Source organism: Drosophila subobscura, chromosome U, assembly GCF_008121235.1.
Source record: "Drosophila subobscura isolate 14011-0131.10 chromosome U, UCBerk_Dsub_1.0, whole genome shotgun sequence".
In the NCBI taxonomy this organism is placed as follows: Eukaryota; Metazoa; Arthropoda; class Insecta; order Diptera; family Drosophilidae; genus Drosophila; species Drosophila subobscura.
Genome location: NC_048534.1, coordinates 10114402 through 10138351, shown reverse-complemented (window position 1 = coordinate 10138351; position 23950 = coordinate 10114402). Strand labels below are relative to the sequence as shown.

The 23950-nt window shown below is 39.3% G+C and overlaps 1 protein-coding gene across 5 annotated transcripts in view; it reads left to right on the top strand.

The window, feature by feature from the left end:
- Window positions 1-586: 586 nt before the first annotated feature.
- The window catches only part of LOC117902542 (disintegrin and metalloproteinase domain-containing protein 10), a 97251-nt gene continuing 73887 nt past the window's right edge, over window positions 587-23950 (top strand). For 4 of the 5 annotated variants that reach the window (XR_004649411.1, XM_034813978.1, XM_034813977.1 and 1 more), the window contains exons 1-2: window positions 587-949; window positions 10469-10501. Coding sequence is in view for 3 of the 5 variants with exons in the window: in XM_034813978.1 (XP_034669869.1) it covers window positions 886-949; window positions 10469-10501 (97 nt within the window). In the remaining 2 variants the exon portion in view is untranslated. The remainder of the gene's footprint in view (window positions 950-10468; window positions 10502-23950) is intronic. The other variant, XR_004649410.1, reaches the window with a different exon arrangement.

Here is a 23950-nt window from a genome sequence, read left to right as displayed (position 1 = left end):
TTGTTTTGTTTTTTTTTTCTCTTCAAAATACCAGCAACAATAATTCCATTTAATGCATTTTTTTTTGCGTTTGCGCCGCAACTGGCTGCTCTCTCTTTTACGCTCTCGCTGTGTTTGCTCTGCCTCTGGCTTTGCTCGCATTGTTGTTGCGCTCGCTCTCTGTTGCTACGTTTCCTCTTTGTTCTCTCCGTTTTGCGTTTGCTCTCTCTCTCTCTCTCTCTAGCACTGCCTGCTCTTTGCAGCTGCGCCGTGCGTCAGAATTGGCCCTTTAGCATAAGTGCGAGCGAGAGTCCAATACAAGCTGTTTCTTTGTGTGTGTTTTGATTTTGTGTTTGTTTGTTTTCAAGCATTCAGTTTGGTTTTGCACTCAAAATTAAAAAAATTTTGATTAATAATACAAAAATCGTAGAGGCAAAAAACAACTGTTAAAGACTGAAAAATTGTGTAAATCTACTAAAAAAAAAATCGCCCCTTTGTGTCTTTTCAGCAACAGTAAATCCCAAAACAAAATAAATAAATTTAATTAAAAATTTTAATATTAAAAATAAGCAAAAAGTGTTTTGTTTTTGTTTTCGGTTTTTGTTTATTTTAAAATAAAAATATAAAAAAAGTGCAAAAAAATACAAAAGAATAAAAGACTTGGTGCCCGATTCGTGCGTGTCGATGTTTGAGTGCTTAAACTGGTTAATGGCAGGGCCCCGGAAAATCCCCCATTGAGCAAGCCATCCCCAGAGCCCCACAAAAGTTGCTGAAAGTCTCGAAAATAGAGCATACTGCCACAAGAGTTACGTGAAAATTTCCACTCCAACAACCAACAACAACAAAAAACAGAGAATCTGTTGATTCCTCCCCTGCAACCACATTGGATCCCAGTCGCTGCATATAATGTCCTCAAAATGTGCTTTTCACATTGCATTCGTGTCGATCATTTTCATCATCATCGTAAATGGTAAGCGTCACCGCTCATGAAAACGTATTAAAATGAATTTTAAATACATTTTTATCAGGGATCTGTTCAAGTTAAATTTGGAAATAAATTCCTGGATCAAATAAAAAATGAGATGAATTTTGAAATAAAGTATTGTAATGCTGAGGATTACCAATGTTATTTCATAACCTAAACATAATAATCATTTCGCACTTGACCCACAAATGTCCAACAATCAGTTACTAAAGTTTAAAATTATAGGAGAAGACTAACCATTATACAAGACGCATAAACACAAAAAATAACATTGAAACAAATGGCCAGTCAGGCGGAGAAACAAATTTAACATTTTCACCCCACCATAAAACCCCAACAAATAAAGCGTAGAAAATATAATTACCCACTCCTTGGGGGGAGGGTGTAAATGGCTTTGGGTCTGCCACAATTTTGTTTCTCTTATCATTTTAGTATCCTGTTTTGGATAATTGTTTTCCCCCCTTCCTCAATGCTCTTTCGGAAGTGGAAAATTCTCTAATTCCGACTGGAGTTTGGCTTCGTTTCAAGCGTGTTTTATTCGCTTGTTGAATCGCTGCTTACCGGCAGGTGTCAAGGTCCGTCCCCCCTCCCTAACAACCGGTCTCTAATAGCAGCATACACATACATATGTACATATGTATGTATCTGTGTATGTACCTTTGTATGTATCCTACTAATTTATTTCAACAGAGTAAACTCATTGTTAAACTCTGAGAAAGAGAGAGACCCGACAGAGCGTGAGTCATGGAAATGTCGAGGAAGCCGAATGGAATCATCCATTTTTATGGTGAAATTTGTTGCTTATAAAGAGCTGGAATATAAATGAAAGAAGTGCAATATTAATTTATTTTAATTAATTAATTTCAGTAAAACTAAAAGCTATTCCATCCTTCAGAATGCCTTCCATTGCGTGGATTCTTTTATAAAAGTTTCTTAACCTTTCCACACTGCTCTGCTTTTTTCTTTCACCCTTACTCTGCTGATGAATTTTCATTACTTTCAATTATGGCTCAAAGGAGACAAAAAATATGCTTACATAAATTAATTATTATATTTTTTTTCTGTTATGCAAGAGTAAAAATGGTAAAATTTCAACTATATATTTCAGTAATTTCACAAGACACTTTAACTGATTTGTTTGTTGCCCAAAAAGATGCCTTGTACTCGTAGGCTCAACATTACAAAACACAACGCAAGGGCAGGGCAGGGTAGGGCCTCTCAGCCGGGCCAAGAGTGCCAGCAGAAGCAGCTCTTAGCTAATTAGCCAAAGTCGAGCCAAGAAGCAGAGGCCAAAACGAGGAAACGAAAACTGGTTTATCCACTTGGCCACTGGCCGGCTAATCTGACAACAAAGAACCAACAGAACACAAGAGAAAGAGAACCATAGAGAGAGCGGGCATGGAGAGAGAGAGAGAGAAAAAAAATTGCGACAAGTTTTTGTGTGTTTGTTTTTAGTATTTCAAAGCGCAAGCAAAAGCAAAAAAAAAAAGGTCAATGTCTTGGCATTATCTGTTTTGTCTGGGCTACAAAAAAACTCATATAAAAAGAACCTTATAAATCATGCAGAATGTATCTGTGTGTGCAACAGATACAATCGGAATGAAAAGTCTCCCTCTCTCGCTATCTTCGCCTCTCTCTGCCCTTACTTGTCTGCCATTATCGTCGCCCTCGAAGCCACAAACGGAAGCGCAACAAATATATGAGGGCAAAAAAGTTGTTCCTTAAAGCAACAGTTTTGAGATACAAATAAAAGAAACAGATACACTTGCAGATAAAGATATATTTAGAGCTACGAATAAAGATAAAGACAAGAGATACATGCACGAATAACGATTAAAAATTAGGTCGAAACAGATAAGGCCTCGAAAAACGATTTAGACAGAGGTGCAGATAAATCTATAACTAGGAAAAAAGATGGAGGCACGAATAAAGACTTAGATAAATATGTAGATAGTGTTATAGATGATTATCTAACCTCACAGATACGAATGAAGATGCACTGAGATAGGTTTAAGTTGGAAATAGAGACACATCTTTACAGATACAAATAGAGAATTAAATACATCTGGAAATAAACAAAAAGATGGGAAAACTGATTAAGATGCTCGAATAATAACAAAGAACTAGAACAAAATGCAAATAATGATTAAGCTATCGATGCAGATAAATCTACACCAAAACTCCCAATTATATTCTCTTATTTTTTCCGAATTTTTCATGTCTTTTCTTTTTTAATTTTATTTTCTATACTTAAATATTTTACGTTTCCCCATTTACCAGCGTTTGCTTTAGCTTGTATGTCCATGAAACGCACTGTACACCGCTCGACCAATAGTCTCACATGTCACACATGTTCTCCAATTATTCTGACCTCCCGGCTCCACGCGATAATGCATTTATTGAGTCAGAGCTATTTTTGGCGTCTTCATCTTCGTGTTATTGATAAGCGCTGCACTGACATTTTTCTCAAGTAAATTTTTGTTCTACTTTCAAGCTAAATTGGCCATAAATCACATACATTTGCGGAGGAGAACGTGTAGGATTGGTGGGCCTACAATCCATGGGGGAGCATTTATGCAATTTTCTTATTCTTTTTTATTTTTTGCTTTATTTGCGGTACGTGCCAAGTGCAAAAACTGGCTGCAAAATAATGAAGCAGCCTTCCAGTCAGAGATGTCAGCTGTGTCGATGGCCAATGAAAGTGGGAGAAAATTAAGCTCATGATCTCGAAATTATTATTTATATTGTATCTGTATTTTTCAGATGGGTTACTTATTATTTATATTAAAGTTTGGATGCAAATCCAACATCTGCCAATCTGTGATGTGAAAAATATAAAAAGCGTATTACCATTAATACGCTTATAGTTTTTGTTTATTAATGATACGATTAACCACTCATGAGAGCAGATAGAAATCACATTTAATCGCCACGGATTTGAATGCATTTCATAGGACGGATTTTCAACAATAAAAGTGGTCTCGAAATGGGATAGAGATGACCCACATATGCCATAGCTCTTACACATCGGTTATCCCCATTCAGTTGATAGATAGACTTGCTGTGGGTCCTGTATTTGGTGTCGTATCTGCCAGTTACAAATGTATCTCCCACAGCGAAATGTGTTACACTTGCCATGAATGTGCCTCTGACATTTATTGTTTGCCAAGAGCCAGAGCCACACATAGACATGGAAAATATAAAAATAAAAAGAATATATGCATTCCATATATGTATGTACATATGAACACGTATCGGGTAAATCCCTTAAGCTGCGGCTGAATCAGGAGTCAAGCGCACACGGATGGGACACTTCAAATTGATGAGTAGCTTTAATAAGGGGGCGTGACACTGACTCTTGACTCTCATTCTGACTGTGGATGTAAATTGCTTTCTAGGGGAGATGCTGCTGCTGCGGCTGCTGCGAGTGGCAGGTGCGCAGATAGATGGGTTATGGGTTACCACATCTATCCCGCTGATATCCTCCATGTCAGCTTGAATGTGTGGTGTGAAATGTCTCTTTCTTTTTTGGGGCGTAAAGGTTATACAACTTAAATTGGAGAGAGAGGTAGAGTATAGCGCAAAGTTTGGGTACAAAAAAATAAGGAATTTGATTCCAAAAATGAAAGAATGAAAACGAAATGGAAATAAAATAAAAATGCAATGATAAATAATAAAAATAAATTATTTGAAAAGTAATTGAAGTAAAATATAACATGAAATAAAATAAAATTTGTTTAAAACATGAATGGATACCAGAAAAGGATTTAAATTTTGAGATGAAACAGGTGAAAAGTTTCAACTGAGAGAATCCGAAGGGATTTTAGGGAACTCACGGCTAAAAAGTAGGCGAGATTTAGCAGAGGATATAATTCCTGTCCTGCTTAAATACTAGCATTTTAATAGCAATATATTTTAATATAATTTAAGTTTATTTTTTCAGTAAAGTAATTGTTTTATGGGTAAACCAGAAGGAGTACAAAAAGTGAGAGCTCTTATTTAGATGCTTTCTACGTATATTTTTTGAACATCTTTCAGTGTAGGCTTCATATATTCGGCCTCATATGAGTGTCGGCCGTAATTCAATCAAAAAGCCAACTTCGTGGCTAACTAAAAATCCGCTGGAATTGGTTTTTATGCGAGAATTATGCTGCCTCATTATGCCAAATGGCCTAAATAACAATCAAAGCGGGAATCTTGGCCCGCGACCCTCGAGAAGGGGGTGGTGTGTGGCGGCGTAGAATTTAATTAAATTATTAAAGTTGTGCGGTAAGCCACAGAGATGCAGTGGATATAGCGTGGGCTACAGGGGAAACTCGTACATAAACAACGAGACGACCGCCAGACAAAGGCATAAAAACTTTTCTTTTCTCCTCAGTTTTTTTTTTGAAGCATAAACAAACACGAGCGCCAAGACGTAGATACATTATGCACAGACGCAGGCTACAGATACAGATCCAAGATACACGCCAGCGGAAATAAAAAGGAAAAGCGGAGGAAAAGCGGCAAAGGGAGAGAACCCTCGAGAGAAGAATAAGATGGGCCGGGAAGACGGCAGTCAAAGCACATTTTCGTGTCGGCATTTGCTTTTCGCATTCGCATTCGCATTTCACATTTACATTCAAGTGCAGACTCACATTTATTTTGGCTCGAAAGGGCACCAAATTATGTGCATATATGTACAGGGGTACTATGGTTACATATACAGACACGGAGTTACATTTATGTAGCGCCTGAAAGGTGCTTTTCGACCCCAAAAGAACCATTAATAAATGCATTATGTGATTTTTCCATTTAAAGACAATTTGGCACCAAATAATAGTTACCATTTGGCTTTGAAAACTTATGCATTAGTCATTGCTTTCTTTGGTAATTTTTGTGTTTTTTATCTGTAAGAATATCTGCTTGAATATTGATAATATTTATAAATAAATATTCCAGAAATATATTTTCTAGAATTATTTTATTTACTTTGTATTAATTTCTACCGAATTCTTATGCGTTTTTTTTACACATTTTCCTTTTGTTTCATTTTTTAAGAAATGTTCAAAAGATTTATTTCTCTATTTCCTCTGGCATTTGGCAGGGCAAACAAGTATTCGGCTTTCCCATTCCACTCTGTTCTTCCCATTCTTCTTTACTCTTCTGCCTTTATGCGTTTTTCCACTTTGTCTGTCTCGCAATTTTCTTATTGTTGCTTCCTGTGGAAAGAAGGGCTTGCTTTGTGGGGGGAAGGTCGATGATGGGGCGGCATTTGCTTTTATTTTTATTGTGTCTACGCTTTGCCACAGAAGTCGACATTTTTATGCTGCACGGGGCTCTTTGGAGCATCATCCAAGAGAGCCATCCATCCCTTTCGAGCGCTCCCCCGACAAAGTTGATTTTCATTAGTTTTAATGCTGCTCATTATGCTCCCGCCTGTATCTGTGTCTGTATCTGGAATCCCTGTCTATCTATGTACATATCTGCTTTCTGTGTTCCCTCTGGCATCTGCCTTACACGCGTACAGAATGTGCGCTGCCAATAAAGGAAAAAACTTTTGTGGCCAGAAAAAGAGTTGGTGTCTGCGTGTGGTACTTTGATATGCAGGGCAATGTTTTCACCCGCAAAACGAGCTCCACAATAATATACTATGTGGCTTGGACTTCCATCATCTGAATTACCATCCCATAGATACATTTCTGTGCACCATAAATAAGAGCACTACCTGGTACTGGTACTCGAGGCGTTACTTTTTTAATTCGCTTAATGGCCTTGATATTTATTTTGCTGCTAAAAAACACACCCGAATATCTGTTGATTTATGCATCCAAAAGAAGTGGTCCATGCCCCCGTGTCAGCCATTGGCAAATGCAAATGCAAATAAAAGTTGAAAGCGATTTTTCGGACTCATTTCTTTCACTTTGTTTTTTTCGAAACAGCAGCCAAAAAAATAGCAAAAATATTTTCACCAACAGAAGACGAATAAAATAAAATATAAACAACTTTGTGTGTAGTTCTATGGAGAGAGGAAATACTTTCTGGAAAACACACATAGATTGCAGCTCGAACAATTTATAAGTTTCAAAATGGAAGGCTGTATTTTTAAATGAATATTTTTCACTCTATTTGATGGTCAGAAAGAATGTTTGTTGACATATTTTTGGGTATACAAAATTCGTTTTAATAGAACAAACCTCTACTCCAATATTACGTGTATATCATTCACTAATTGCATTCTGCTTAGCTTTTTCTCTGCATATAAAATGTGATATTTGAAACCACAAAAACCCCACTGCAGTGCCCAACCACCATCCCACATGCCACCAGCTGCTGCTGTTAGAACAGAGAGGGTAGTAATCCAGATTCTCGACCTCGTAATTTCTCTGGCTTTCGATGGGCCCTGGGTGGAACATGTGTGACCGTTGTGCCCCAAGCATTAAAGTCGCTCGCCAGCGCACAGCGACACATGAGACTCGCAGAGCGGATTCACTTTTCATAACACAGAACACATACCACAAGCCCACGACAGACATTCGAGATGAACAAAGGAACAATTACTTACAAAGCTTTGCTTTGTATTAATAAGAATGAAATTTTAGTCCTTTTCGTCTCCGTTTCGTCTGGGTTTAATTGCCTGAAACATTCGATTTAATCGGTTAGAAATTTAACCAGAATTGGGGTTTTGTTGTTTTATTACTAGAAATTATGGAAACTCCTCGAGCAAAAATCGATATATCGACAGCGCTAATCTATTGCAACAGCGAAAACTTTATCGAGTCATTATTTATTCCCATTGTTTTAAATTATTTTGGAAGCGGCTGGCAGGCAGACAAATAAATGCAAATGTAAATCCGCCAAAAATCGGATTCGGTTTCGTATACGAAATGCCGGGGTTTCATTTGTCTATCCATCGCGACAGTGTGGAACTCCGATTAACGCGAAATAAAAATAATACGAATTAAATAGTCATTCGAAGGGAGTTTCCACAAACAATGTGAAACCAAATTGCAGGCATCAGGAAATATATTAATTCCTTTTCTCTGTGTTTTTTATCTGGTCAAAACGATTACAGAACAAAAGCTATAAAGTAAATATACGATATGGGGGTGAAAGGGGTTAGGGCTCGCTTTATATGTGTGTACGTCTGCATGCTTCAGTTCATTTAAATGTGATTTATGTATGTGCGCAGAACAATGAAAGAGGCAGCACCCACGCCATTTACATAGAAAATGAAATGAAAGTGTAACGATCTGACTGGCATTTCCTGCAAAAGGTGCGTGGAGTTCATCATGAGCAACATTATAATCATCGTCAGCATCGTTACACATGCAAATTGCTTGGGTCTTGGGTCAGGGCAACATTAACAATAGATCTCCATACTGGGATCTCTAATCGCAGAAGAATAATCTTGGGCAACGGTGATGGCCGCTGGCCAATGCAAAAGGCCCCTCAGCCAGGATTTATATGGTTCGCTGACGTTCGATGTGGTAGATTCCATTTAGTTTGTAATATTATTGCTGTAGTTTTGTTACTCAATAAGTTAATATTTATATAAATCGCATTGCTACGGTCAGAAATCATCAAGAAATTCATTAGTTCTTTAGTTCAAAGTTTCTTCACTGAGTATAACTGAAAAAAGTACTAATTAAATTAGTTTTGAGATAACTGCTTCAGAGTTTTATTATCATAGCTCAAAAGCTTCACATGCTGCAGTAGATGTTTTATATTTAAAAGTTTCCTTCATAAAAAGGACTCGTTTTCAATTACTTAGGGACATGAACTCAAGGACAGAGACTAAAATTAATGGTGGCTGGGATGCACACGCAGGATTTACTAGTAATTTAGTGCCCTGCAATCCACAGAGGCAGTGGCAGAGGCAGTCACAGACACACAACCTCGTTCTTATATGCCAGTGCTCCCATCTACATGGGGGACACGTACATACATAAATACTTATGTACTTTCCACAGATGCCATGGCAACTTTTTTTTGCATGGCATTTTGACATTTTGCTGCAGCTTTTGTGTGCAGCGGGGCGACTCCTGGGAGGTACGGAAGGAGGGTTAAAGTGCCTACAGCCATAACAAAAAAAGTGTTTTGGACTTCCGACTGAAAGGAGAGACAAAAGACACTCGCCTTTGTCTCGGGCTTTCAAGTGCCTGAATGCTAGCAAAAAAATATTCTCTAATGAATTAAAATCTAGAAAAATGAATTAGTTTCTTACGAGTATAAATATTCTCTTTCTTTTGCTTCAACTAAAGATTTTAGTGCCTATGGCACTTAATGTGTCTGTGAAGGTTCCGACGGTTGTTCGTGTGTGAAAATCAAACGAATTTTACGATCGAATGTGTTCAGAAACAGAACCTAACATTGGGTATAATGCTAACTCTCTCACGGAGTAGCATTGCTATAAATGGTGCATTTTCATTCATAAATAAAATGTTTCTAGTACTTATTCCCTGCCTAAACAATAAAATGAATGAAATTTTATTGGCGATTGGTATTGTCGTGTCTGATATGCCCTTGCCCTCCCTGCTATGATTGTTATGCAGTTTTGTGGTATAGTGGGATAGACATGTGCATGTTTAGCGGTAATTATACGTGACTGCAACAAAACGAAAGAAAAAAAAATCAATTCGAAAAAGGAGAATACACCAAAATATGCGTACGATGATAATTGGTGAATCGAAATGTTTGGAATGAATTTATTTGTGCATGAAAATGCATACATTGGACACAAAATGTGCTTAAATGTGCATGGGAATTTTAATTAAACCTCAGATTTTGCTTTCATTGCATTTTCGAGGATGGTTTGCGGTGTCCCGTTTTTGGCAGCATTTAATAGATGTTTAAATTATATGAATTATTTCTCTTAAACATGCCTGGCATGTACTCAAAGAGAGCACAGCTCCTCACTATTTCTCCCTTTGTTTCATTTCACAGCTAACTTTATTCTAATGAGTCTTGAACTTTTAAAATATTATGAAAATTACCCACGTTCCTCACATTTTTAGAGGTAAAATAAATGCAAGTCTGACCTGAGAGAGACTTTTGTCGACATTTTAATGTTTGAGAGTGACAGTTGAGATTGGGGCTCTGGCTGTTTCCTTCCCTTTTGCCGCTTGTCATGAAAAAAGGTCTGAGCAAAAGCACTGAGCACCGCCGAACCCTTCACAAGTTTTCTTCTTTCAGCCTTTTTGGCCTGTCAGGAAGGAAACGTTTTACCCAAACCCCCCAAACCCAGCCCTTCTGCACTTCACTACCCAAAACCTGAAAACTCCGCCCTCTGAAGTGGTTTTTAATTTGAATACTTTTGCGTGTACTCCTAACAAAAGCGAAAAAAAGAAAACGAAAACTCAAACTGAATAAGTGGGTGCTTCTGGGTTTTTCTTTTATTGTTTTTGTTTGTTGCTGTTTGAATATTTGTGCCCAAAAAAATATTAAAAAATACCAGGGCAACATACATAATTAATAAACTTGTGAAATTAACTAAAGTTTTATACATTTTTGGTCTAATTTCAGGTTACGCAAAAGATATTTCTGGAGTTAAAAGAGGTAAGCGAATGTTTAATGATTTTGTTCTTTATGCGAGTATTCATGTAAATATGAAATAAATTTAAACAGAGGCTCGTACTCCTATATCCATCACATCTTTCTACGATTCCTAGCCACATAAACAGCTGGCCCTAGCTACCGCTAAATGTTATGACCGCTCCACCCTATAGACAGAGCGACGCATAACCCCAATATGTGCAGTTTTCTATTTTTTTTTTTTTTTTTTTTTTTTTTTTTGCTGTTTGGCCCATTCACACGCCGGCACTTTGGCACGGGCTCCCCATAGTGCAATTTATAATATGTGCCGACAAAGAGAAAAGTCGACAAAAAAAAGCGTAAAACGGAGTTGTACGAGTGGAAGGAAAAACTGCAGGAGAACCTGACGTCGAGTAGCTCTAGAATTCGTTTAGGCCGCAAAGCCACTCAAAAGTCTCCACTGTTCCAGCTTTTTCGCTTTTCCGTGGCAGGTTGCATCGCTGTTGACTTGTCAGTTGACTCTGACGGATACAAAAACAAAAACCCAGTAAAGAAATTTCCCATTTTTTGTTTGTTTTGTTTTTGTTTCATGCAAATGCTGGAGGGATAAAGCAGAAGATGAGGCGTGGCTCTTATATACATATATTTGAAATATATTTCGTACTCGCACTCTTCCTTTAATATTCGACTTTTTTATGATTCAATTTTATGCTTGTCGCGGTTGTGGTTCCCCCAAAAAAGGGAGTAAAATCAATGAAGTTGTGGGCTTTGTGGGCGTCCGTACAAAATGGCCGCCATTTCGAGCAGCCCTCGCACACAGTCTTTTGGGGCGGTGGCGGGCTGGCGAAGGTCCATCGGCTGTCATTATTTATTGAAAATATAGTTTGATGAGTTTTTACTGGGTACGAGGAACCAGGCAGGCGGATCCGGACCAGCTGCAGACTCTGCCTCTCCATCCTTTCCTTTCCACATCTTTTTACGGGTGTTGTTTCCCTGTTCTGCGGTCAATGGAATGGTTTTTTGTGTCTGTCTCCACTTTGTTTGTCTGGCTCTCTGGCTCTCTCTCTCTCTCTGTCTGCCTTCGTGTGTGTTTTAAAATTGGTTAAATCAGTAAACTTTTCTCAGACATTTTTTTTTTTTTTTTAACGAGGGCTTTAACTTTTGGGCACCGCGTCGTGCGATTGTTGTTGTCAAAAAAAACTAAATTGAAAAAGTTGCACCCGAAATGCAGCTAATTTCTAAGTTATGTTAAGGCTTTTTCAGGGTTTAAGGTGTTATAGTGGCGAGACTGAGCTCTATTGAGGTAGGGACCACACACGAAGTTTTCAGGGTCATAAATTGAATGAAAAATAGTCAATATGGCTGTAGATTACTGGGAATTCACCTGTAGAGATTATTTTTTACGATATTTATTTTATTTTATACGTAACAATAGCTAATACTAAAACGTAATACAACACGCAAAGCAAATACGTAATACTGTTACGTAATAGCAATACTTAATAACGTACACGTAAAACAAATACGTAATCCTGATACCTAATACCCATACGTAGCACTAATACGTAACACAAATACGTAATAATAATAAGGTACGCTCTTTAAATTCCCTGCAAGGAGCTATTTATTACATTTATTTTAAGCGGCTTTTGATTGAGGCTCTAGAGATATGTATCTGCCCGACAATAAAGATTTTACCTCCGATTGATGGGGATGTGGCTGCCCAAGGCACCACCTTGCTCAATAAATTCCCATGGCAATTGAGTGAGGCAACAATGACTTTGCATTTATCACTCAAGTTGCAAAAAAAACACGAAGAAGCGGAAAAAATGTCTGCGGCCAACAAACTATCGTCCATTTCTTCCGCTTCATATTACAAATCTTCGGCTGATACGATTATGTGGCGGACTCGTAGACAAAAAACAAAAAAAAAGAGTAAATCGAAATGGAAAAGCAGCGACGTATCCATGTGCCTTCAAGCGAAGGGCCATAAAAAAACCAGATGAAAAAAAACAGTGCTGCCAGTCCGTGGGGTATGACCGGTTAATGGCATTTCCCCCCGCCGGTTACGCCCACGCAATCGACACAATGTTTTTGTTTTTTATTTTGTCTGTGGCACAGTCCTGGCACACTCCCTTAACCGTTTCAAGAACCAGGAGCTGGAGCTGTAGCTGGACCTAGAGTTATGCAGTTTATTATGGGGGCAGATGATGAGGCGGTTAGATTCCGCTGATTGCCCCACCGGATGGACAGACATACAACCCCACAGTAAAAGTATACAAAAAGGTCGTTTTATGAGAGTATGTTGAATACAATAAATGTATCTACTCAAGTGCACCGGGATCATGTGGAGTGTGTACTTGTGCTCAAAGTTTTTGCTTGGCTGATTCCAGCGCTGAAGGTGAAGAAATGTGGCAGACACATGCGAGTACACATCGGCGGTTTTTACCTCACATATTGCATTGGCCAACAAACGTCAACTATGAAAACTCGCTATGAAAATGTTGTAAGTTTACAAAAAAACAATATAAATTGTGACACATATTTCTGTTGCCAAAACACACACAATTTCAAATTGCTTGACGCTGGGCAAAAGTTTTGCACAATAGTTTCGTGTTTACTGTAAACCATGTTACAATTTCCATCATTACTCCAACGACATTGATTGGCTGTACCAATTTCCCATAAGCGATTGGCAAATGTGCGAAGGAAACTGCTAGAACAACGTTGATTCTCTGCAGAAATTACACATAAGCGAACGTCTACATTCTTTTACAGGTTTTATTAGCTATTTATGTAAATTTGTTGGTGGATCAAATTAGTTTGTTCGCATCTACATACATGCAAATGTCCTGTAGATGTACAAACTGTTTAGTTGCTTCAATGTTCCACCATAATAGTCGCCTGTAAGCTGTGATTTCATTGCCCTTCATCTCCGCCTTCAGTGATGTCTCCCTTTTTGCATCCCCTTCTATGAGTATCATCATCAGCGAAGCCTTATCCCCGCGTCATGTTGCAGCCGAATGCAATGCTCTAACCAACGCAAAGCGCTGCAAAACACTGCGCTTGGAAAACTTTCCTGTTGCTGTGTTTTCGACCATTTTGTTGTTTTGTTTTCCCATTTTCCTCCCAGTTTTCTCCTCTATTTTTTGGTTTTGTTTTGCCAAACAGATTTTGCCGTATCAGAGACAGAGCAGACATTTCTGGAGTTTGAGAGCTGAATGTTGAAGTGGCAGGATTGGATGGACGGGTAGAGGGATGGGCTCGATGGGTGGCTTTCTCTCTTAGCTCGGAATAAAACCATACCCATACCCATGCTGCTATTTAGCCACGTTTTGTTTGCTTTTGTGCTTTGCTGCAGTTTCTGTGTGCCGTTTGTGTCTCTCTCTCTCTCTCTCTCTCTCTCTCTCTCAGTCTCTCTGCCACTCTTTATTCTCTGAGAGTATCCTTCGGTGCTGCGTCCGTTCTTTTGGTGCAATTTTTATCTTCAATACACGCTCATTTACGCTGTCTGATAGCTTTAGGGTATATTCATATCCGTTGTCTTTGCCAACGTCCCAGCCAGGGATACGCGAGCTGGCAACTGATTCGCTTGGGAATGGATGTCCTCTGTGCCTGGCTGAAGGATGGAGGATGGTGGTCCACAGCGTTTCGTTCCTGGAGTGATATTTGTGCATTGCTGCTAAGCATTTTGTTTGCTCTTGATTACACTGTCCAACAAATAAGCTGAACTCGAAGCGAACTCAGCATTCCAACCTTATATGATCCAAAATGTAAGCTGAAGAGTTGCCAGATATGTGTTTGTTTATGGTTTGTCTTGGTTCGGCGCTGCCACCTAATTTCTAAAAAAAACCGTGAGATCAGTCAACGTTCTTACGTGTTTGACATTGAAAATGCTTCGAATTTGCGTGGAATATCGACAATTCCGACTCAGATATTTTCAGTCTTTAGTTCTGGAATTTCTATTTTGTTTTTAGTTTTTTTCCTTGCATATTTTCCACTGTACAAAGTACAAAATCCAAAAGTTTAGCTGGCAAAACCCTTTCGAATTTCCTCGCTTATGTTGACTAGTGTGAGTCGCTTTTTAATATCCTTCAAAAGCGTGTTGTCTGGGGGTCTCTTGGGCAGGCTTTTGGTTTGGCATTGTCTGGCAAACGTTTGCCAAAAGACGGCGGGGATTATCTTATATCTTGTCTGCTATGAATATACATTAGTTATATATATTTACATACATATATGTACATATTGTACATACTCTACATGTTCTATATCTTTCTAAGCGCCTAAAAGAAAACGTTGCCAGGATTTTTGCTAATAAACAACTTTGTCACCGGGGGATTTAATCAACTTTATTTTATTGTCTGCTGCTGTAGTCTCTGTCTGTGTTTTGTGGCTCGGCCTTTTGCTAAACCCCTTCTTTTCGCTGTCCGACCGGATTTTCATTTCATTTTGTTTCCTGCAGTGAATGGCATTTCGATGGGTGGCAAGGACTTGCCGAATAGCATTGATTACCGCATCGAGTACATATAACATGGATCTGTTCGGTTTCAGCTGCCTCTATAGGCTTGTTAAAAGGTTCTTAAATTGGTTTTTATTACATGCCACGTTCTGTTCGACTCTCTGCCGCTTTATGAGGTGATTTGCAGGCCCTTTCCCCAGTGCCTCCTCCTGCGTACAGCCTCGGTCTCGGTCTGTGTTATTTCCGATTTTATGGCAAGTTCATTGTTATCACCAGCAACAGACAACAGAAAACAGACAGCACCAACAGAGACGCCGAACAACAGCGATACGGTACGGGCAGGACATTGAATGTTTTGTGTTGCAGGAGCCATCGATGGCATCGAGCCGAGCTCTTCTAATGTTTTACTAATTGTTTCGCATTTTGTTGTGTTGTTTACTACCTTTGCTGCTCGTTTTGTGTGTTTACAGTGTGATTTATAATTGTTTCACTTTAAAGAAAATTTAATTTGAACCGTGAATATTTTATATCTAATTCCTGGAGCGAAGTTTAAGCCGGAAAATGAGTTTCTGAAGATACGGAATAGATCGTGCTTTAAGTCTCTCTTTCTGGTAAATTTTCTTGAATGGTATTTACCCTGGTATATGTGCAGATACATACATAACTATGTAAATTTATATCAACAGTTTGTCCCCAGTTCCATTAGCATATAAACCGCAGAAATCAACAAACGGACACCAGAGACATTCTAATGATTACATTACACACTTTCCTTGCAAATTGTGGCCACATTACACTAAGCAAATATCATGAGAACAGCAGGACAACAGCAGGACGAGGAGTAGTCATCAGAGATCTACCACAATCTAAAAACTCATTACACGACGCTAATCAAAGGCACACGCACAGGGGCGAAACAACAAACGCTTTTATGCTGGGGTAATTATGATGTTGGTAATGCCCCCCAACAGGCGGGACGGGACAACACACACACACACACACAGTACCCTCCCACATACGAGTATAACTTGGTTATCAGACACAAGTTGCTAATATAAGCATTACACTCTGAACGCCTCCAGGCGCCACAGCCGCCCACAGATGTCTGTAAAAAAAAAGGAAAACAAATGGGCAAAAATGGGAAAAGAGGAGCAGAGCAGAACGGAACAGAACAGAACAGAACACACGCAGAGCTGGGCAAACACGCAACCAGCGAACTAATGTACACAACTTAATTATCAAAGGAAAATCGCAGACTTATGTATGGGATGCTCAATATAAATAATGGCCACCAGACAGTCCAGACACTGGGGATTGCCAGAGGCTCACTGGCCCCCGAGAGGCCGCCAGCGGAGAGTAGGTTAACGTAGGTTTAATGAATGAAAATTCATTTATTCAATCAGAAAAGCGAAAGTAAGGCAATCAGTAAGCCATAATGAGGAGGCTTACTACCAGCTACAGCTTCAGATAATGATTTTTATTCTTCCCATTCGGCTATGGGTAGAGATTTTCAAGCATCGAAGCGTATACTTTTCGTTTAATTCAAATAAAATGCTCTCATCATTTCCTGTCCCAGCTGCCTACATTTGGGCACATTTCTAGTACAATCTTCTACAACTTTGCCAGACCAAATATAATTAAAAGTATTATTCCATGTCTAAAGTAAATTAACCAATGAACATTCCATACCATCAATCCATTTCGTATTTTGTCTATTTGTCCAAACATTTTATAAACGCTGCACGATACTTAGTGAAATGCAGCATTTTGTTTTTGCTGTCGGATTGTCTTCTCTTGCTTTTCCAATTTGTTTTGTTTTGTATTTTCACAATTTCATCGTCCAGTTGTTTTTGCGTTCATCGCTGTCCATTTTTCAATCTCTGGGTCTCTTCTCTCACTTCATTTCTCCGCATCTCTCTGTATCTTTTCTCTGTTTTCGGTTCGTTGGAGCATTTGGCTGTGTTCATTGTACTATGGCCGCATGTTATTAACCCCGGATTCCAAAATGGAGAGTCAGAAATTCAACGATCAATACTCGGAAATTGTAATCAAACGCAAATCTATGCGGAGTTGAGAAACCGATTAATAAATGTCAGAGGTTGATGCGGCCAAGGGTATCTGTAAGCGTAAATTCCAAATGTTTGACTATCAAAATGGATGATGGAACTATTTAGCTTGTCCTTCTCAAGGTGGTAAAATAATACAAGTAAGAAAAAAGTGCGCAGCCATTCTCTGATCTGAACCCACAAATCAGTATTGTTTTTATTGTTATGTAAATATTTTCCCCCTTTTTTTTCAGCCCAAAAATTTAATAATAAAATATGAAATATATCCGCAATTTTATTACGAGTTGACATTTCTGTATAAATAATTGAATCCTTTAATTAAAAATACAACCGATTTAATATTCCATTTATTCGATTCACGCCTCGTAAATCCCCTCGCAAACAACAACAAAACTAATATCATTTAGCTAACAGTTTTTCCCAATTTTCACCCAAAACTGTGCACGCTTTGTCGTGTTCTAATGCCAAATCCCACGGATGTCGTGTCAGTTTTGCCGCCAAAAACGTCCCATTTCCAGGTGCAACCATAAGCCAATCAAAAAAAAAAAAGGAAAAGAAAATCGCGAATGTACATATAAACGGAAAAACGGGGAAACACCCACAAAAGTCACATTAATGCTGCCTTGGCAATTTCAATTTGTGTTTTGTACAATTTAATTTTTATGCGCTCTCCGCCGATTTTTTTTTTGTTTTTCCCTTTGTGGGGTGGTTGCGCCAAATATCGTCACCAAAATACAATCAAAAGCTAAAAATCTATTATTCAGGACCGTCGGACCGCCGACTCCATTGTTTATTCAGGCAAGGCAGAGTGAAAATAAAACAAAACAAAAACTTGGAAAAAGAAAAAAGCAATATCAAGGGGGAAAAACGCAAGCGAAAAAAAAGTATTGAAGCGCATCTCAGTGAAATTTTCTGTTGTTCCCAAAAAACAAAAAAAAGAAGAGAGCGAAGCTAAAGCTGGAGCTGGGATCTCCGGGCACAGGATATCCAAAGTGTCAAATGTAGAAGAGTCAAGGATTTCGTACAGAACTGTCCTTGGAGTCACAGCGAAAGGGTGGGGCGAGAGTGGGGGAAACATTCGCCAGTTGTGCGACACAGAACTGGAAATTGCTTCGACACAAAAAAGAGAAAAGAAATTAAGTCTGAAACATGAAATAAAGATGAAGCGGCTGTCGAAGAAGTTGCCAGAGTCAGTCAGTTAGTGCATTTCTGTTATAGAGAGAAAGGGAGAGAGAGAGAGGGAGAGAGAGTGGGATAGGGATATTCCTGGATTTGTCTCTCTTTTTTTGTCATTTCTGCTGCTGCAGATGTGATGAGTGCAAGAGCAAGAGAAAAATTAAAATTTGTTTACGTGTCGCATCCTGTTTCTGTGTGGGTAGTGGGTACTGGCAAGGGAGGGTTCCATTCATTGACTTAGGCTGATCCAAAAGCAATTACACTGAGCAAAATAATAGGTAGAAAATATTTTGTATGTGATTTTTTAAATTACACTAAAGGAATAATTTATTGAGAATATTGTGACAGTAATAAATTGTAACGAAAATTCCCTCAAACCTTTCTCAATCCTTAATGGTCATACAATAATTACGATTGTTTCCAGTGCATTTTTGGGTAGGTTTCTGGGCTCTGGATTCTCTGTTATATCTTGTCTTTCGTCATCATTGTCTTTGGCTGCCACTGGGCTCTCCGACTATTTGTCTCCTTCAATTTGTAATCATTTAAATTGATTTTTCTTGTCATTTCTCTCCGACGTTGCACACAGTCCGCAGAAACTCCCCATGGCCATTCCAGAGTCTGCCTCGCTTTAATTGATGAGATTTTTTGTGACTGGCTCTGCCCTGCCCTAACTCCAGGAATTGATAGTGATAAGTATCTTAACCTTTTTACGAGCATAAATGCATAGAACGTTTTGTAAGGAGCATTTTATGCTGGCACTTTTCCTTTGCTGGCCCAAAATCTTGTCCTTTAGCTTGACTTCCTGGCCGGTCCATTGAACCCGGACTGTTGTGCGGGTTTTATATATTCATTTATATATAGATTTATGAATTGCATTGACGTCAAGGCGATGCAACCCAAGCACAAGCCTCTACCTGATGCTTGGATTGAAACTTCCTGGAGTTGGCTTTGGTTCAAAGCAATTACCCAAATAAAAACCTTAATTAATATTGCATGTCACACACATGGCCAGAACAGTGCAGAGTGCAGAGCAGTGACCGGTACCGGAGTGGGAACTTGAGCTGCTGCTCCCTCAAGCACAATATAATTGAGATTGATGCAATTGCATATAAAATTCATATAAATTACTTGAAACTAACACAAAGACTCCTCTGCCGAGACTCCAATCGTCTGTGCTCTGGCTCTCTGGCTCTGGGCTTTGGCTTTGGCTGTGGCTCCCCACTGCGACAGCTCTCTGACTCTGTTTGCATTTTCGAGAGGGACAGACCCATGGCAAGAGCAACGAGAGCACCGAGAACTCGTTTGCCCCAATGAGTCATAAACACTGAGGAGGCCAAAAGCGAGTGTCAAATACAGGCACACACACATGGTGCAACATCACGATTAGGATGAACCAAAACAGCAGTATAACTCTCAGCCAAACATCTCGAGCGTTTTCCGTTCTATTTTGAACTTGAAAAACGTATCAGTTTTCGGCGAATTTTGGCATTGTGTTTCGCCAAGCGGGCAAAAACTTTTCCAAAGTTCCCATTTGGAAGTGAAACTTGTACTTCTCTGCGCATAGGAATAATAAATGAGGCACTAAATTACTTCGCAGCTTAAGTGTAGTTTATTGTTGGAACTATTAACACTGTGGGCGGAGGAGTCACTACTGCGAAAGGGGAAAATAATTGTTTCGGTTGAAAGAAGAAGATAAGCTATATTTTTGTGCTCTGCTTTTCTTAAGAAATATTTGGGTTCACCCTGAGCACACAGCCGCATCAGAAGGAGCACAGGCATGGAGCATTTTCCTTCTTGTTTGTTATATATCGTCATCGTCAGCTGCATTTGATTAGCGCCTCTCCTATATTGCTCATACAAGCTCGTATGTATTAGTACACATATGTATTATGCTTCTATATACATAAATATATATGGGTACTGACACAAAACACTTGAGCCGAGGACAGGCTGAAGAGTATGTGCTGTTGGCACTTTCGATTTTCTATGGACAACCCAACTTTCTCAGAAGATGAAACGTTGAAAAAGTACAAACAAATTGCAATACAATGAATTCTTTTGTATGATTTCTGGTCAGTAACTCCGTTATAATAATTAGCATATGTACGTAGAAACGTCTGGAAACCGTAGAGTTAAATGTGCACCAAAGAAGAAGCAGTTAAACTTTTCAATTTTGGTAGCTGATAAACAAGAAACGGCGACTCTCGCAGCGTGTTGAAATGTTTCCGCTTCAGATTCCATATTCATTACTCCCAACAAAGTTACGCGCAACCCTCGCTGTGGGCTGGCCATCGTCTTGCATGCATTGCGAAACAAAATGGCATTTGAAACATGTGTCAAGTTCCATGCACTTGTTTATGTTTGTCGGACAAATGCACCTACCCAGTGAAAAAGAGAACACCTCCCCACCACGCAATATACTATACATATCTGGCACTACGCCTCCTACTCCCCCCTAAACTCCTGGACAGAGCAGACTTGACTTTGGCTTATTTATTGTCATGTGCCCCCTTTCGGCTTCCTTGGCAGGCTGGCTGGAAGGCAGGCAGGCGGAGTGTCGTGGGCTACGCCTCTCGTGAAACGTGTTTGCTGATAAACGCAGCCATGAATCATTTCTCGTCACCGAGTGAGTCCCTCGCTGCTGCTCCTCCTTCATTCCCACCCCATCCATTCCCATTCCATGATGCCCCCTTCCCCTTTTTTTGTTCTTTGTGTATTCCGCTTGATTTGCATATGTATTGTACGTGTTTTGTTTGAATGCGTGTGTGTAGTTGTCTGGTGAACACGACGGACATCTCTTGTTGCGCTTTTTATACCCTGTTAGTCATCAAATACAAAGGGGGAACACCAACTCGTGCAGGTGTTGCTCGAAGGTTGGCATATGAAATTCCAATGGTACACAAATATATATTCATAAATTAAACAATAATAATTTTCAAACTCCATTTGTTTCGAATGCATAATTAGTACAGGGTATATGGTAGTCGGACAGGGATTACCTGTCTAAATCTCTTGTGACTTGTTTTATGATTTGTTTGCGATTTTCACGCCTCGTTTCGCTTACTTTCCTTGCTTCTCGTTTCGTTTCATTTCAGTTTTGCAGTTCGCTTTTGAGCTTCAACTACTGTTTTGAGAATTTCATTTGTTCTGGCGTGCCCCCTCTCCTCTCCTCCGCATGTACACGTTCCGACATTTCTGTGCGTTATCTCTTTCTCTCCCGTTCCGTACGCATAGCAGAAAGTGTGATATGTCCATTGAGCTTTACTCTGTGTTTGTATTTCGGTTCCCCCCGCTGGGGGATGTATTGGGCCTTGGGGATTGGACAGACCAGACCGGGGAGGCTTCTGTTTGCCAGAGCTCGAGCCCCTCCGGCGCATGTTTTGCTGATAAACACGCATAAAATTCATAAATCCAGGCGACGGGCTTTAGTTTGCATGGCTCTTTAAGCTGTTGAAATATATCACACACGCTCACACACACACACACACACTCACACCGTGTTACTCCTTGGCACATTTGTTGAATGTCTAATGAATCGGAAGTGTTTTTGTGGTTTAGAAATATTGTCGGATTACGCGTCCCATTTGCTATAAAACACAACAAACACATACAACTTTGATTGTATGCCGCAAGGAGGGATGGAGTTGATTGTTAAGGGAGCTCTGATGGGGGGAGTTCCAATAAAACTCGGAATACAAAAATAGATCATACAAGTCCTATAGAAATTATATGTCAAAAGCTTCAATTCAAATTTTCAAATCATACCTATGGATTTATTTATTTTTTCCAGAATATTTTGTTTTGATATTCCCCTTTAAAAATAACGATTTGTTCAATCAAAAACTATTCAAATTATTTAAATATGCAAAAATCCTCGTTAAATCTCTGATTTTGACACGAATTAAAATCTTTCTGTCTGTCAATTCAGCTTCATTCTCTTGCGGTTTGACGGCACCCTGCATATCTCTCCCTCTCTCTGTCTTTCCCTTTAATTCTCACTATTTTTGCTTCACTGTCAGTAGGGAGTAGGGACGAGGGCCCTTTGATTGACACATTTTGCAGTCGTCATACACTTTTGTTATGCTAATCTGCTGCCATAGCAGGGCAACTTACACCCACACAAACTCCACCCACAACGCACCGCAGTCTCACCCCTCGGGTGGCTGTTGGAGTGCGGAGGCTAACCCTAATAAGCCCTATTATAACGCTTTGCTGGCACCGTTAATGCCCGTTGCTCCAATTATTTTAAACATATTACAAGCAGATTTAGCCCAGATTACAGATTAGGTGTGCGGATGTAGGCAGGGCAGGGCATGGTAGAGCTGTGGCTGCGGGGATTCGGGGCGATGCCTCTGCAACTTTGAAGTGTTGCGAACTTGGGGAACTTGATGGCACTAATTTATGCAACACACTAACACCGACACAATGCCACGCCGCATAATCCAGAGCGTGTAGCTAATTTGTTTATAATTTTCATAATTCAACATGTGCGGGAGGCGTAACTCCTCTACCATCGCATGTCTTCCATCGCCACGTACCATCATCCTATCCCCCAACCCTCTCTCGCAGCTTAAAACTATTTGGGATCTACACAAAACGCATCTGTGGGTCTCTCTCTATGTGCAACACTTGGCATAGCCACGACCCCCAAACACACTTGCCACATCCACATCCACAGCACGAGTCCGAGTAATTTTGCTGTCATGTGCTCTGGCAAAAATGTAATTATTATTATTATTTTTTGTGTGTTTTGTTTTGTTTATTTCAAACGTGCCACAAAAAGCATTAAATACAAAGACTGACTGACTGTGCTGCACAATCGTATGAGCCAACAAAAGGAGATAATGGCAAGTGAAAGTGCGCCCCAAGGTCCATTGAGATCGTTGCAGAACCACAACTGAACTACTTTTCATACATAGAGCTTTACGAAATATCTAGGTGCTATTTCGTTTCGTTTTATTCATAAATTGATTGAAAACTACATGGGAATTATGGTTTCGAAAGATTTAATTTCTTGGTTCTGGGAGCAATGAGTAGATAAAATATAAGTAATTAAAACTTAAAATATAAAATGTATCAAATAAATAAAACAAAAACATAAATAAAAAGTATAAACAAATATGAATACAAAAATATAAATTAAAAATATGTATACAAAATATAATTAAAAAATTAAAAATTAATATTATAATTAAAATATATAACCAACAATTGTAAATAAATGAAACGTTAGAATATTAATATGGCAACAGTGTATATTTTGTTTTAAGTTCATAACTAATTAAAATCTAAAATTAAAATCTTAATATTTTAATCTTCACTATTTTGGTTCCCTTAATTATTACCAAGAAATAATCTTCTTTGAAGTTCAAAATTTCTATCTAGGAGCTAGAAAAGCCCCGCAAAGTTGCTGTGACAATGTCATGGGGCCAACAAAGGGCTTAAAAATTCCATTGTTAGCCCCATCGTGCAGGTGGGTGAGGGGCAGCCCCACACACACACCTGGTAACCCTTTCAACAAGCTACCCAAGCTTACGTGACTAGGACAACGTTGACCATTAAACCGAATGTTGCATCAAGCCAGTAATTAAAGGTACGCGCCACAAATGTCGGTTAGTTGGGGCCAGGAGACGAAGACCGACAGCATAGAGTGAGAGAGACGGGAGAGCGCAGTACAACAGGAGGGACGAATGCTGATGATGCTGCTGACGGCAATGATGGCGATGACGATGACGATGATGATGGTTATGGGGTAAATGCATTCCATTCCCC